This window comes from Lampris incognitus, chromosome 1 (assembly GCF_029633865.1).
Source record: "Lampris incognitus isolate fLamInc1 chromosome 1, fLamInc1.hap2, whole genome shotgun sequence".
NCBI classification, from domain to species: Eukaryota; Metazoa; Chordata; class Actinopteri; order Lampriformes; family Lampridae; genus Lampris; species Lampris incognitus.
The window spans coordinates 14,632,138-14,648,165 of NC_079211.1; the positions used below are offsets into that span (position 1 = coordinate 14,632,138).

General features: G+C 46.0%; 1 protein-coding gene across 1 annotated transcript; it reads left to right on the plus strand.

Moving 5' to 3' along the window:
- The first annotated feature begins 3,389 nt into the window (after positions 1 to 3,389).
- On the plus strand, positions 3,390 to 15,518 carry wfs1b (Wolfram syndrome 1b (wolframin)). Its single transcript, XM_056289793.1, has 10 exons — positions 3,390 to 3,508; positions 4,542 to 4,913; positions 7,215 to 7,291; positions 7,498 to 7,642; positions 7,964 to 8,137; positions 9,309 to 9,389; positions 10,209 to 10,360; positions 11,010 to 11,246; positions 11,868 to 11,986; positions 13,312 to 15,518. The coding sequence occupies exons 2-10, from the start codon at positions 4,544 to 4,546 to the stop codon at positions 14,870 to 14,872; spliced, it is 2,916 nt and encodes a 971-aa protein (XP_056145768.1). The 5' UTR covers positions 3,390 to 3,508; positions 4,542 to 4,543; the 3' UTR covers positions 14,873 to 15,518.
- The last annotated feature ends 510 nt before the right edge of the window (positions 15,519 to 16,028 follow it).

The window sequence follows — 16,028 nt, forward strand, 5'->3', positions numbered from 1 at the left end:
AATAAAGCCCAGGGACAGCTTTTGTCAGTACTGTTGGTTTTGTTGGTAGAAACAAGCGAAGGTCCATTTAGTGAAGCAGGCCACATCTATGCCGGGGGAAGGTCCGGTGAAATGCTGGGCTGCATTCTCGACAGACATGCTTCTTTGTCTACAGTCAGTGCCCATTCTCACGTAACTCTTTTGGTTGCTATGGTTACTGACTTTACCTCATCTGATTTTCCTCTCCGGGTAATTTGCACGATTGGGAGAGTGGGCGGGGCTTACATCTGTTATGACCTGCGATGTGTGTCACCCTGACACGGTGGTGGTGGTGGTGGGGCGGTGGGGGGGGGGGGGTTGCTACTATACCTGCACTTCATTCTGTCATATGATGGAGCTTCTAGTGATTACAACAGGCTGTGTGTGTGTGTGTGTGTGTGTGTGTGTGTGTGTGAGACACTTTTTCGTTGTGAGACTGGCTGAGGGAGGTGTGGAGCCCTTACACTGTACAAGAGATTCTCAGCACAGAGAGAAAACAAGCTCAAGAGTCTGAAGGGGCAGACTGTGGTGTCTGTAACTGGGGGCATATTGCTTTAATTTACTCTAATGACCACATTTTAGATAGGTTTAAGTGATTGCAAACGCCTCCGGTGGGGTCATTGTTTCGCCCGAACGAAGCTCCTGGGACATTTGTTTGATCAAAGGGTTAGACCCGTAGCAATCTCATATGCAAAATACCTACTTTCATATCCCGTTTTGTGCACGTGTGCATGCATGCATGCATGCATGCGTGCGTGTGTGTGTGTGTGTGTACCAGGTTTTTCTATCCATACAGGAACATTTGGTCCCCATTAGGGTAGAAAAACCTTTAACAACGTACTTTGTGGGGGCATTTTATGGGTCCCCGTGATCAAAAGGGTCTATTTTAGGGTTAGGATTTGGGTTTAGGGTTAAGATTAGAATTAGGATTATGTTAAGGTTAGGGTAAGGCTTGAGGTTAGGCATGTTGTTATGATGGTTAGGTTAGGTAGGTTGGGGTTAAGGGTAAAGGAACGAATGTAGTCAATGAGGGGTCCCCACAAGTATAGGAGGACATGGTGTGTGGTGTGTGGTGTGTGGTGTGTGTGTGTGTGTGTGTGTGTGTGTGTGTGTGTGTGTGTGTGTTTGTGCATGCTAAATCACAAATGAAAGATAGATTGCCTAAACTAGATTAAAGGTATGCCCGTGAAAGACCAAAACCAGTAAAAGGAAAATTTCCTCTCAACTGGATTAAGATAATCTACTAATCAGGGCCCATTTACATAAATGCACCTAAGAAGCTGTAGTTAAGCAATTACCCCCCCCCCATACAGACAGACAGACAGACAGACAGACAGACACACACACACACACACACACACACACACACCAGCGCCTTCTTTTCCCACCCTTTTAGCTCTACTTTCATTCCCAGACGTTAGTTTATCTCATGGCGTCTCTCTCAGTCTCTCCCCTGCACAATGTTGCTTATCCTCTCTTCCAGTCATTTTCCTCTTGTCCCATTGCCTTTTGTGCAATTTCCCCTCACTTTTGTTATTCATTTAATTCTCTTTTTTTTTCTCTCTCTCTCCATTCCTCATTGTTCATGGCAGCAGGCTGTAGGTCAAGACTGTGAGTTAAGATTGTAGTAGGCCCTCAAACTTTCAGTTTAAAATTGTAGGGATGTTCATTGTAGGAATGTGTTTTGGTTATTATATGTAGGCTATAAGGCTGTGTTTTTTTTATAGGTTTCACAAAATATAAAAATCCACAACCGTAAAAAAAAATGGCGATAATAAACCTCTACTAACGTTGAGTCTGGGGAAAGATTAATCATTTATTTAACCCGCTTGGCGGCAATACAGTTGTCTAGGCATTTACTGTTGATAACTATTTGATGGTAAACCAAGAAGATGAAACACAGCAAACTGCTAATTTACTACCTGAACAATGTCAGCCTCCTCCTCCTCTTCCTCCTCCTCCATCACTGGACTGGAAATTAACACAGAGAGAATACATCAGATCACGTTGTTGTTAAGTGACCTCATCATGAATTACATCTACATTTTTACTTTCCCCCAGCCAGATTAATCTAGTCGAAAATAAAAAATGCCCATGAAGGGAAGACTCTTGAAACAAGAGTACTGATGCGTCCGATGGGCATTAAAGTAAAGTGTGCTGTACTGCCATCGCCTGGCGGTAAGGTAAAATTACAGTAGTGTACTAGCGGCGCACAGAACAACTAATCAAATCTAGATCAACGTAAACCGGATCCAAACAGCAACGCTTTGTGTTATCGATCACAAAATCTAAATACGGCCCTTGATATCACACTGAGTTTATATGTATACGTGTATGTTTAGTAGTTTATATATTATTAGTGAATTAGTATGATTCAAGATCATACTAGCTGTGTAGTATATTAGTACAATATTTAGGTATAAAGTACGATACTATTAGTATATTAATGTAATTTGTCAGTAAATGCAAAATCCACATATAATAACTACATGTATTGCGCATATTTTGTTTACCTTGCTTCTAACTGGTAACTCAATATGAAGTTCTCTTTGGAAAAATAAAGTCTTTTTAGAAAAGTATTCTATTCTATTCTATTCTGCTACTACTACTATATTACTACTACTACTACTACTATTACTCTCGGCGGCTCCCGTTAGGGGGCGCCACAGCGAATCATCCGTTTCCATGTCTTCCTTCCTGTCCTCTGCATCTTCTCTGTCACACCAGCCACCTGCATGTCTTCTCTCACCGCATCCATAAACCTCCTCTTTGGCCTTCCTCTTTTCCTCTTCCCTGGCAGCTCCATATTCAGCATCCTTCCTTCTCCCAATATCAATCAACCAATCAAGTTGCATTTTATATAGCGCTTTTCTAGCTGCAACAGCCACTCAAAGCGCTTTACGTTTCTGGTCAAATCTGAATTTCAGACACCTGTTATAATAGAACAATGCCGTGTTCTGTACAACATACCCAGCATCTCTCCTCCACACACGTCCAAACCACCTCAAATCTTGTCTCTCTTGCTTTGTCTCCAAACCGTCCAACTTGAGCTGTCCCTCTAACATACTCGTTCCTAGTCTATTCTACTGTAGTCTAGTCAAGTCTAGTCTAGTCTAGTCTAGTCTAGTCTAGTCTAAATATCAAATCGTTCGACGGTCGACTAACTTGCCCTGAAACCGGGTTGGGGATATTTTTCCTTCCTGGCCCTCTAACCAATCACAGTGAACATTCGTATGCCCGGCGCTGTTTTTGTCCAATCATAGCACGCTGAGTACATTGTGGGCGTGTACATTTTTATCAGCTGGAGGACCGTCTTACTTTCCAGTCAAAAGTCTATGTGGAGTTTGGAGTACACGCGCGGCGAATGGCTAGTTTCTTATAAAGTCGAAGGCGTGTATGAGGAGGACCGTCGACTTGCAAAGAGGCTGAGATATTCCCACAATCTTAACAACGATCGGATTAAGCACAAACTGGTGTTCGAGTCGCGAAGGTGAGCGGCCAGAAACACCGACGTGGGGTGAACATGCATGCTAGCAACGGTAGCACCAAAACAAAACATTGTTTGTAGTTTTACTCGACGCTTCGCTGGCATATCGCCCACAGTCTGATGTTTGAACGCCTTTTAAACCAGAAGAATCCGAGTTTGGCCCAGTTTCGGTTTTGGTCGTGCCGTTCGTTTCCATCAGTTCGGTTAGTCCGTTATTGTCTTGCCTGTCCCCTCGGCTGGGGAAATCAAGAGTCGTTGCAGGCTCTTCTCTCTAGAAAGGGGGGGGGGTTTCCTGTACTGCAGCCGGACACAGCACATTTCTAGGCACCCCAGCCCAAGGTTGTCACTCTCTAAATATAGACTCACCTCGTAGCCAGATCAACTGACACCGAATAAAGCAGTGGCCGTTTCATGTGTGATTTTGGTGACCACATTGCAGGTTGGTTGTCAGGGATGTGGTACTTACATTGGAAATAATGACCAACGTGTGTTTTCACTGCTGAAAACAAGCACACTGTTAACTCGGAGCAGTGTTATCGATTTGTAATTTGAGGTACAGTAAGTAGGTTGTGTGTCTAGAGTCACTTAATTTGGCTGTGCAGTAAGGATATATCTAGGCCAGCGTTCTTCCCTGCTCAACTAGTGAAAGTGTTGTTGAGCTGGTTCATGCACATTGGGCTCCTTCAGGTAGCAAGAATGACAGAAGTCATGTGGAGACAAGTGTCCTTTTTAAACAGCTGTTTATACACCACAGGTGCACCATGTTGTTTCTTGTTGCTTGCGGTGTGTTGTCACATCTCCTCTTTCTCCCTTCACTCCATTGCTTCTTCTCTGCCCTGTCAGCTATATTTCCCTCTGCAGTTGTGGGTCAACGGACATGTGTTTATTTAAACTCTGCTGACATGCCTCTACCACCATGTAACTTCTACCAGCCCAGTCACTTTTAGTGTTGTTATTCTCAGATGCCACAAAAGATTGTGACTTCTTGGGCACCTGTGGGTGTTTTGCAGTAACTTCCTCTAATGCTATTTTTCAGGAATGGAACCATCCCCGCCCATCACCCCCACCATCCCAAAGCCTGGAAGCTCGTCCTCCACACCATCGCAGACTGCAGCCAGATCCAGTCAGACCATTGGCACCCCCACCCCTTCCCAGGCTAAGCCAGCCACGTCAACCACACCAGTCTCCCTCTCTTCTCTCCCCTCAGCTTTCTCCTCTCGAGCCTCACCCATACTCTCTCCCCCCTCTCCCTCCCTCTCAACTCCCACCATCTCCCCTCTCCGTCAGCCCATCAGGGACCCCTCTCAGGTTGGCAGGTCTCAGCTCAATGCAGCCTCTACGGGGAATTCCCCTACGAGACCCAGGGCTGCTGCCCCAACTCCACGGCCTCCTCCCACTCCTGAACCAGGTGAAAAAAATCATGCAAGAAACACACACACACACATACACACCCACACACACAACACACACACACAAATTCTAACTCTGAGCATTGACCTTTTAGCAGTCTAAATCCCCAGACAACAGCACAGGTTTATTATTTCACTGATTTAATATTCCACCAATCATAGTCTCCCAACACTCCCATTCTATCAAATGAGGTGCGATGACTCCATGACAACCTGAGGAACTTACCACAACATGTAAAGTGGCCCCTCCTGTTTTACTGCCTCAGAGCAGAGAAGTCTGTTTTACCATCATCTTGCCAGGGGTTTTATCTACCCAACTTAAATTTCAGTGACAGAAGCCTGCATATCAAGTTAACATGTTTAGAGAGCTCTCAGTGTCATAGGGAATAACCTGTATTTGACTTTTGCTTCTCTGGCAGTGATTTTTTTTTCCGTAAGCTTGCAATTATGGAGAATGGCTGGGGGCTGTGAGGTGTTCATTCTAACACTTCAGCACTTGAATTCACAATACAGAATGTGTATTTAAGGTTTCTTCCGGTAAAGCTAAATTTGTGTTTTGGGAAATATATGTTACGCATCATGTGTTGTTTTTATCATAAGCTGATGAAGATGGATTGAGTGTGTGTGTGCCCGTGCATGCATGCATATGTATGTATGTATGTATGTGTGTATGTGTATATGTATATATATATATGTGTGTGTGTGTGTGTGTGTGTGTGTGTGTGTGTGTGTGTGCGCGTGTGTATGGATATATCCTTTGTTGTTCACTGCACTAAACTAACAGTTATTTTAGGGCCTGGATGGAAGGATGGGGTATCAGTACCATGCCAGAATTATTTACTGGCAAGGCAATGGAAGTTACAGGATTGGCCTCAGACCCACGCGCCCTACTTACATAGAGAGACAGATTACTTTCCCCTCTATCAGTATCATTTATAGCCCCCTGGTCTTTTGAACTGTAAAAGTCCTTCCAAGTTTCTTTCCATCCCTTCTTAATAATTTCCCTGATAGTCTTACAAGTACATTGGCATGTCACATTTACTCCCAAAGCGCTCCATTTGAATTCCCCCTGTCAGAAGGAAGCCTGCTTCTGGAAAGGTCTGAGTCATGCTCCGAATCTAGAACTGCACACGTCCTTTATTACCATCTGCTCGACACTGTGTGGGGTGTCTAACAAAGTCTATTTCACTATGCCTATGTTAATTTAAATGGTGCAGGATCAGAGACTTGTAAAGTGATAGGTCAACATATTCTTACTTAAAATAACATCATGCAGAACTTTCTATATTATTTTGTCAATAAAATCTCCATTTTAGGTTATTTGTGTGCCTTGTAAGTAAAAATGACCTCAAGTCGTTCAAATTTTTTAAACCCCACTCAGATATATTAATCCCATGTCTGTTTCAAAATACAGACCAATTAACCAACTGACGAGTTTTACTGTGGCACAAAGTTCAGGCTGACTCTCACTGATGGCTGATGGAGCTGATGAGGGGACAGCTGGGGTCAGTCAGACAACACATGTTGTGGTTGTGGGAGATTGTGCACATGCATGTCAGCAACACTTGTTGCAAGTGGGACAAGCACCTGCAAGAGTGAGCGATTGATAATGGTGTCATGAACTGTCCATGACCCATGAGACGTGTGTGGCGGTGTCTGTATCTACAGAGACCTTGTCCTCTGCCTGTATTGTCTTATTTTTCTAATTTTGCTGTGTACAGTACATTTCTTGGCGTTAACGGGGTGCCAACCAGGTTCCAGAGCGAGATCGTAAGCACGCATCTAAGAGGAAGCTACGACAATGGCGGAAACATCACCGAAAAGATGCAAATATAGCGAGGCAAAACGCCAAGCGGACAGCGCGTTCCAAAACGAGACTGAATCTGGGGTTGACTTTCAGCCACTGGTGAGCCCTGAAGGAGAGGATGGGGATGAAGAGCGATGTGGAGTTGAGCTGTACACTGGGATGTGTTCTGGGAGCTGCGGTCAGGGGGCGTGTCCTTCTGGTGTCTTGAGGAGGGGCCAACTTTGAATGTTGTGTTTGCAAACTGCAAAAAATAAATCCTACTCCCTATCCTTTTTGTGGAATTTTCCCCCTTTTTCTACCCGGATGCCCAAATTCTACTCATTCTATCTTTGAATGGCAAGGGGGATACAATGAGTACACTACAGTGAGCATGTCCAGGGCAGTGGAGCCGCTGTGTGTTAAAAGGGACTCATAACCTTTCCTCTGTCAGCATAATGGTCACTTTCCTGTCGCCTACTGCAGATTGTATAGTAAACAACTTTTCATCCTCCAGAGGAGCCAGAGGATGAGCTGAATTTCGAGGAGTTGGAGGAGAAGGCAAAGTCTGGAGATGCAAAAGCACAGACCAAGGTAAGTGTCAGTAACCACTCTCCAAATGTCATTTTCTTTAATGGCCGCCTGGTGGGCTAACAGTTCTTGTAATAAAAAAAAAAAACAAATTAGTCACCTTAGCCACCTCATGAGAATACTTGCTTTGCTGTGTGTGTGTGCGCACGCGTGTGCGTGTGTGTGTGTGAGCATGTGCACGTGCATGGACATTTGCGGTGTCCATCCAGATGGGACGTTTCTATCTAGCGTTGGCAGAGGAGAGAGATGAAGAGCTGAACAACTGCACTGCGGTCACCTGGCTTGTCCAGGCTGTTAAACAGGGCCGGAAGGATGCCACGAAACTGTTACAGCACTGCCTGGCCTCCAGGAAAGGTACTACAATGTCAGCCTGGTACTCTGAATTTACAGCTTTTTTACACAACAAGAGCGTGGCTTAAGGATAAGAAAGCATAAATCGAGATTCCCCAAATCAATACAGCGCTTAATTCATAATTCTCAACAGGATGAAGTGATTTGCAGCGGAAATAGGATTATTGTAGCACAGATGCTTTGAAACCTGGTCTAGGTGTGGAATTACTGGATTACATCATTAGTGCCTGTGAGGCAATGCCGAATGACGATGTGATCACACTCACGCACAGCTCCTTCGTTCCTTTCATTGTCAGTGTGCCCATTTGCACGTATGTTTGCCAGGCATCACGTCGGAGAACTTTGAGGAGGTGAAGAGGCTTTGCATGGAGACGCGCTTTGAGAGAGGTGTGAGAAAAGCAGCCCTGCTCATGTACTGGAAGCTGAACCCAGAGAAGAAGAAAACAGTGGCCATCTCTGAGCTGCTGGAGAATGTTGGACAGGTTCACACGGAGCCAGGTACAGAAAGGGGAGACGCATGGTCTCACACAAACACACACACACACACACACACACACACACACACACACACACACACACACACACACACACACACACACACACACACACACACACACACACACACAAAACACTTGGCTCATACTTGTCCTCAGCAAGCTATGCGGCGATGGTCGTGAAGAATGTCTACTGAGAGCATTCAAAAATGGCAGATATCAGCAAACCTGCTGTGTATCCACTACCTAGATAAATGGATAGATACACTATGTTAAGCCCTGTGGGGAAATTTATCCTCTGCATTTAACCCATCCTAGCCGTGTAGCTAGGGGCAGTGGGCAGCCGGCAGCCACCATGCAGCGTCCCAGGACCAACTCCAGGTCTTTTTTTCCATGTCTCAGTCAGGGGCACAGACAGAAGCATTAACCCTGGGACATCTAGGTAGCGTAGCAGTCTATTCCGTTGCCTACCAACACGGGGATTGCCGGTTTGAATCCCCGTGTTACCTCCGGCTTGGTTGGGCGTCCCTACAGATACAATTGGCCGTGTCTGCGTGTGGGGAGCTGGATGTGGGGATGTGTCTTGGTCACTGCACTAGCGCCTCCTCTGGTCAGTCGGGAACTGGCGGGAATAGCGTGATCCTCCCATGCGCTACATCCCCCTGGTGAAACTCCTCACTGTCAGGTGAAAAGAAGCAGCTGGCGACTCCACATGTATCAGAGGAGGCATGTGGTAGTCTGCAGCCCTCCCTGGCTCGGCAGAGGGGGTGGAGCAGCGACTGGGACAGCTCGGAAGAGCGGAGTAATTGGTCCCCACCCCCCCCAAAATAAAAAAACGAAGTGTTGACCCTAATACCCATGTCTTTGATGGTGGGAGGAAACCCAAGCACCCGGCGGAAACCCACACAGACACGGGGAGAACATGCAAACTCCACACAGAAAGGAGCTGGGATGGCCTGGGGTTCGAACCCAGGACCTTCTTGCTGTGAGACAACAGTGCTAACCACAGGGCCACCCTGCTTCCTCCCTTTCAATTAAGATTAGTTTGTCTTGTTTGCTTTGATTAGTTGCTCGCGCTCAACCATAGAAGTCGGGATTCAAACAATTGCACACATGTATCACCTTGTGAATGATTTGTGCATGTTATGACTCGTTATATTTGCCTCTGCCAACAGGTGAGCCACCTTCCCCAGGCCCCCTCTCCTGCTCTGCCCAGAAACAGAGGAGAGTCTTGGAGAGCATGGTCACCAGCGAGGGTACGTCTTGTGGAGGTGTGATTTCATCTTGTTAGAAGTAGTGTTTCACCTTCATCACTAGAGAGGTAGTCCAGTGTCAAAGGTAATCTCTATTACCCTTCTAAAGGATTTAGGACGTTCACCTTTTATGTTCTTTGGTATTTGGTACTTATGCTTGTATGCCTTTTTATTTTATATGAAGTCATATGGTAGTGATTGCATTCAACCTGTAATAATAATAATAATAATAACAACAACTATTTATTTATATGCAGAAGGTTTGCATGCAAACAAATGTCCTTTTTGACACTATTGCTGACCTATTAAGACAACAGCTTGTCAACAAATATCCAAATCATGAATGCTTTTGTAGGTGCTCCTTTTCATGGTAGCTTTCAGACAGAACTTTGCCAAAAACAGTGTTTCACTGCGTAACGTTTTATACGTAAATGGCCGCGATATAGAATTAGGAAGGGACTGGTGGGTTTAAAGAGGAAGCAGAAGTTGTTTTGGCTGTTAAGCAGACATGACAGAAAAAGCTTGTGAAAGACAGTTACCAACAAATACATCGGCTTCAGTTACTAAACCCCAAGTTCACCGTTTGGTTGGCAGTAGAGAAGGTTCTTACGTAACGGTACAGACACCGCCATTTCGTTTTGAATGGATCTCAGGGATCCAGATTGTTCAGACACTGGTATAATTTCCACAGTGTCCATTAGTGTCAGTACAACAAACAAAACAACAAAATAAAAAGACCTTCAGAGTGGTAGCGCTGAAGCCCATTGCAAAATCATTTGCCCCCGTGTCTAATTTGACATCTCCGTCTGTTCATCTTTGCAGCCTATTCCCATTTGGGTCTTGACGACTTTGTTGAGATGACTAAGAAGTACGCTCAGGGAGTCCCCCCCTCGCCTGTCATGGCTGGAGCAGGAGGTGATGATGATGATGATGAAGCTGTGAAGAATCCAGATGACTTGCCACTGCACCAGAAGGTGTGACATTCTCAGCTCGGCACTTTCGTTAACACTGAGTTAAATTAACCCACACAGTTTGTTTTATACAACCATCTGACTCTCTGTCCTCTCTTGAGATTTGCTTATTCCAACTTGTCTTATTATTATCATTATTGCGTCTCATTGTAAATGATCAGAATGTAAGCATTGACTCATCTGCTGGATTTGCCTTCAAGTCAGGTCAAGTTTATCTGGGTAGCCTTAAATCACAGCTGCAGTCTCAGGGCTTTACACTCACACAGCTGAATACAGGTAGATAAAGTAAATGACAGTGGACAACACCCATGATCCTTAGACCGTTGATTGGATGAGGAGAAGCTCCACCGAAAAAAAACAAAAACAAAAACATATACATCTTTCCACTTGAACCTTCTTCTTTCTTTAACTTTCTCTTGACCCATATGGTGTAGTTTACATTGGGTATTACAGGATTTGCTCTCATTTTGTAAAGCTAAAAGCTATCAGGCTGACCTGAGATCAGCATTGTGCAGAGTCCCTGATGGAGGCATAAATATTGGTCCTAGTGCAGATCCCACACTGCAGACACGAAACCCCTTGTTTAGCTTTTCCCGTCGTTGCTTAATAATTTGTTAACCTTAAAGTTTCCCTCCTCTTTTACCGCCACCAGATTCTCAAGTTCCCGTTGCACGCTCTGCTGGAGATCAAGGAGCACCTGATCGATTGGGCGTCGCGTGCCGGCATGCAGTGGCTCAGCGCCCTGATCCCCACACACCACGTCAATGCACTCATCTTCTTCTTCATCATCTCCAATCTCACCATCGAATTCTTCATCTTCCTCATCCCACTGCTGGTCTTCTACCTCTCATTCTTCTCTATGGTCATCTGCACACTGCGTGTTTTCCAGGTCAGTAACGACCGGGATTCGTTTTAGAGATGTACAATTTGTGTGCCACAGAACCTGTGTAGTGCTGCCGTTGTCGTTGTCAGAAGGCTTTGTTGAGCTGTAAAGTTAAAAAGTACTTCTCAGAAGTCAAGTAAAAATCTAATCGATAAAATAATGATCGTCTAGGGCGTCCGCGTGGCATAGCGGTCTATCCCGTTGCATGGGGATCACCGGTTCGAATCCCCGTGTTACTTCTGGCTTGGTCGGGTGTCCCTACAGCCGTGTCTGTGGGTGGGAAGCCGGATGTGGGTATGTGTCCTGGTCGCTGTATTAGTGCCTCCTCTGGTCGATCGGGGCGCCTGTTTGGGGAGGAGGGGGAACTGGGGGTAATAGCGTGATGTGATTCTCCCACACGCTACGTCCCCCCCGGTGAAACTCCTCACTGTCAGGTGAAAAGAAGCGGCTGGCAACTCCATGTGTATCGGAGGAAGCATGTGGTAGTCTGCATTCCTCCCCGGATCGGCAGAGGGGGTGGAGCAGCGACCGGGACGGCTCGGAAAATAGGGTAATTGGCCATGTACAATTGGGGAGTGAAAGGGAGAAGAAGAAAAAAGAGATCATAATGATTGTCTTTTTCTACAGAACTCAAAGGCATGGGAAAATTTCCGGGCTTTGACAGACTTGTTGTCCCGTTTTGAACCGGGTCTGGACCTGGAGCAGGCCGAGACCAACTTCGGATGGACACACCTGGAACCGTATCTGTAAGTATTGTAGCGAATTCGGGGGGGGGGCAACCACAGGAACTGCTGCGGCCGGGATGCGAACCCATATCGCCCGCACCGTGGAAGACATCGCTGACCGCTCGACTAAAGGGTCAGACCCGTCAGCCAGCGGCCAACGTGTCTACTTATCCATGCACATTACAGTACCCCCCTCCTTCGGGAAGCGCATCCCCGCGCTTAAGCATTTCAGCTCCTTCACGCCTCTGAGCGCATACGCTTCTGATGGCCTTACAGTCTCACCATCCCACTTCTGACACCGATGTAGCGAATTCGTGGGGTGGCAACCACAGAAACTGCCGCGGTTGAGACGCGAACCCGTATCACCCGCACCGCAGGAGACATCGCTGACCGCTCGACTAAAGGGTCAGACCCGTCAGCCAGCGGCCAACGTGTCTACTTATCCATGCACGTTACAGTATACCTCCCCCTCATCCATCCCATCCATCCATTAATATTGACTTACAAATCAGTTTGTTCACTTTTATTGGTGTGTTTTTCTCTTATGTAAATGAGGATGATGTAGCATCAGGGCTTCAGGGACGGATTCATTTCAGTTATGCTGAGTTCAGTGAGTAAGCACTTCAGGGAGTCCTTTTTTTGGCATTTACAATTAGATACCACAGGTTGTTTTTTTTGGGGGGGGGGTTGCTCCACCTAGACAGATTTTATTGTTAAATATAGCTGAATTGTTTGTGTGTTTTGTGTCTTCTGTCTCTTCATTACTGGTTGGAAAAAATAATTTCCCCCCCGGGATGAAAAAGATATTCCATACAAGAGGGCTACTTTCACAGACAATAAAACAGACGTGAATGGATAAGATATAAAAATAAGAAATATTCACCTCAGAAAAACAGAAGAACCTTTACAAAAAATATGACGATGAATCAGGATAACAAAAAACAGACAGAAATGTAAAATTAATGTAAAAACGGCTAAAATGACTCATCGTCAATTAATCGATGAGTCAGTTGACAGAAAATTAAGCGATCGTACCTTTGGTAATCACTTAATTGTTTTCGTGTTTTACCAAGTAAAAATGCTAAACACTTACTGGTTACACTTTCTACAATTGCTAAGATTTGCTTGCCTTTCTCTGATTCATACCAGTGAATACTAATTCATATCAGTTTTCATAATGATTCATATCAGTGAAAACTTTAGAATTTTTTGTGGCTGTGGCTGCTGGTCAGATTAATAGTTTCAAGGCCACTGTTATTTTATAGAAAAAATGATTAATCAAAAATTAAACTAACCGCTAGTCACGGCTCTGAAGGTTCCAATACTGGTCTCTCCTCCTCTTTCAGGTACTTCATGCTCTCCGTGGTTTTTGTCGTTTTCTCCTTCCCCGTGGCGGACAAGACCTGGATCCCGTGCTCAGAGCTGGCCACCGTCGCCCTCTTCTTCACCGTCACCTCCTTCCTCAGCCTCCACGCATCTGCCCAGCTCTTCGCCCGCAGAGCCCTGCTCACTGAGGTCCTCTCCGGGGTCTGCTCCCTCACATACCTCCTCCCCGACTCCCTGTGGTTTCTTCGGGTCTTGGGGGTGACGTTAATCAGCGTGCCCCTGGGGGAAATGGTGGCGCTAAACTTGGGCTTGCCCTGTCTCTTGTACGGACATTTGTTCTATCTCCTCTTCCGTATGGCCCAGCTGAGAGGCTTCAAGGGCACCTATCTTTGCCTGGTGCCGTATCTGGTGTGCTTCACTTGGTGCGAACTCTGCCTGGTGTTCCTCAACAACTCCTCCACCATAGGGCTCATTCGCACCTGTGTGGGCTACTTCCTCTTCCTGTTTGCGCTCCCTATACTGTCTTTGGGCCTTGCTGCCATGCTCCTCATCCAGTTGCTGCAGTGGTTCCTGGCCTTGGAACTGACCAAGATGGTGGTTACACTGACCGTTTGCTTCGTGCCAGTGGTGTTGAGGCTGTGGACCAGGTTCAGCCTGAACCCCATCGTGGTGCTTCGCTCTCTGTCGCGAAGTAGCATCGTCAAGCTCATCCTTGTGTGGCTTAGTGCCGTGGTGCTCTTCTGTTGGATGTATGTCTACCGCTCTGAGGGCATGAAGGTTTACAACTCCACCTTGACATGGCCCGAGTACAGCAACCTCTGCGGCCCGCGGGCGTGGAAGGAATCCAACATGGCCCAAACACAGATCCTCTGCTCCCACCTCGAAGGACACCGTGTCACCTGGACTGGGCGCTTTAAATACGTCCGCGTGACAGACATCGAGAACGGCGCCCAGTCGGTTATCAACCTGCTGCCAGTGTTTGTGGGGAACTGGATGCGGTGTCTGTACGGTGAACCGTACCCTCTGTGCGATTCAGGGGAAAATGCTACAACCGAGCCCCAGCCCCTCCCCGCCCCGGCACCACCTGCAGAAGACGCTCTCTGTAAGCTAAAAAAACTAGCTAAGCACGAGTGTCACATCAAACGCTTTGATCGATACAAATTCGAGGTTACAATGGGTATGCCTTTAGAGAGGAAGACCAGAAATGGAACGATAGTGGAGGACGAGGACGCAACCAAAGACATCGTCCTGCGGGCCAGTAACGAGTTCAGGCCTGTGCTGTTGCACATGACCACAGGAAGCCTGGTGGAGTTTAGTACCATTCTAGAGGGCCGGTTGGGTTCAAAATGGCCCGTATTTGAACTGAAGGCTATCAACTGTATGTCATGTGCCGACACCCGTGTGTCCAGTCGCCGGCAGTACAAAATTGAACACGACTGGAGGCGTTCGGCCCAGGGCTCTTTGCAGTTCGCCTTCGATTTCTTCTTCAACCCTTTCTTGACCGCTCGGTTAGAGCAGAACTTGGAGACACAGACTGAGACACAGACCGAGATACAGACTGGAGCCGAGGAGGGAGGATAAAGCGAAAGAGAGGGTGAGCTATCTAAGCAACTTGGGTATGCTCTTTTTTCATTAGCGGTTGTTGTGTTTGTAAAATGTAGAGGAAAAAGAGTGCGGCTCAGCGGATTTTAGATTGCGCAAGTGTGTACACACAAAAAGTGGCACCAAAAATGTAGTACGTGGGAGAAACAAACTATTGACACTTAACTGCGGGACGCTACACACTACGTTAAGGAGGAGAAAAGTGGATAACCTTACATATTAGTCCTCGGTACCAGGATCATCTAGTAATGTTGTTTATACACACTAAGGGATAGTGCTAGAAGGAGAAATGTTGAGGTACCTGTGCCAATGTAAATATACAACTGAGTGTGTGTGTTCTGAGTGGATGTGTTCATGCTTCTTTCTTTTTTTTTCCTCAAAGCTTTTGAGCCAAAGTGTGTGAAAAAATAAAAGCCGTTCTAGTATAATAAAAGAAAAATGGCTGAGAGGGGAGAATAACATAGAAGGTCCTTTAACAGATTACGATGTTCGTTTCCACAGTGCAAGACACTACTTTGAGAAACCACCTCCTCATCCACCATCAGTGTTAATAACATTACAGAGTATTCAACAGGCCACATTTGAAAATAAGCCTCAGACGTTGGAGTTCATCGGAGTGCATTTGGCATCTGCAGCACCAGTAAATAGCCATTTGCCTTGTTTTTTTTGGAGGGGGGGTTTGCATGGTAACCACATGGCGGAAAAAAATGTGATCTGCAACTTAATGTAAAATGGTGTATACGTGAACTGATTTTTTTTTTTTTCCCTGTCACGAGATCATTGAGCTGAGCTGACAGGGACTCAGATGTTCTCCCGCTCTCAGGCTTATTGTATGACGGCCCCGGTATGTCATTTCATAGTATGTATGTATTTGGGATAAGTGCCTTACAACACATTGTTTTCCATTCAAACGCCGCTGGATATTAGGATACCTCATGTTCGCTAGGTTGCTCATCATTTTCACACGTAGGTTTGAGACTGCTGAGTGCACTGCCAGCACTGCAAACCACTGCAGTTTACCTACCATGCTGCTTCGGGAACCAATTCACTAAATTAAGGCTTTTTCATTCTGAACACTTTAAAACGCACTTGCCTCAAACCTAATTTTTTATCTCCACGTGGTTTTGTGAGTTTT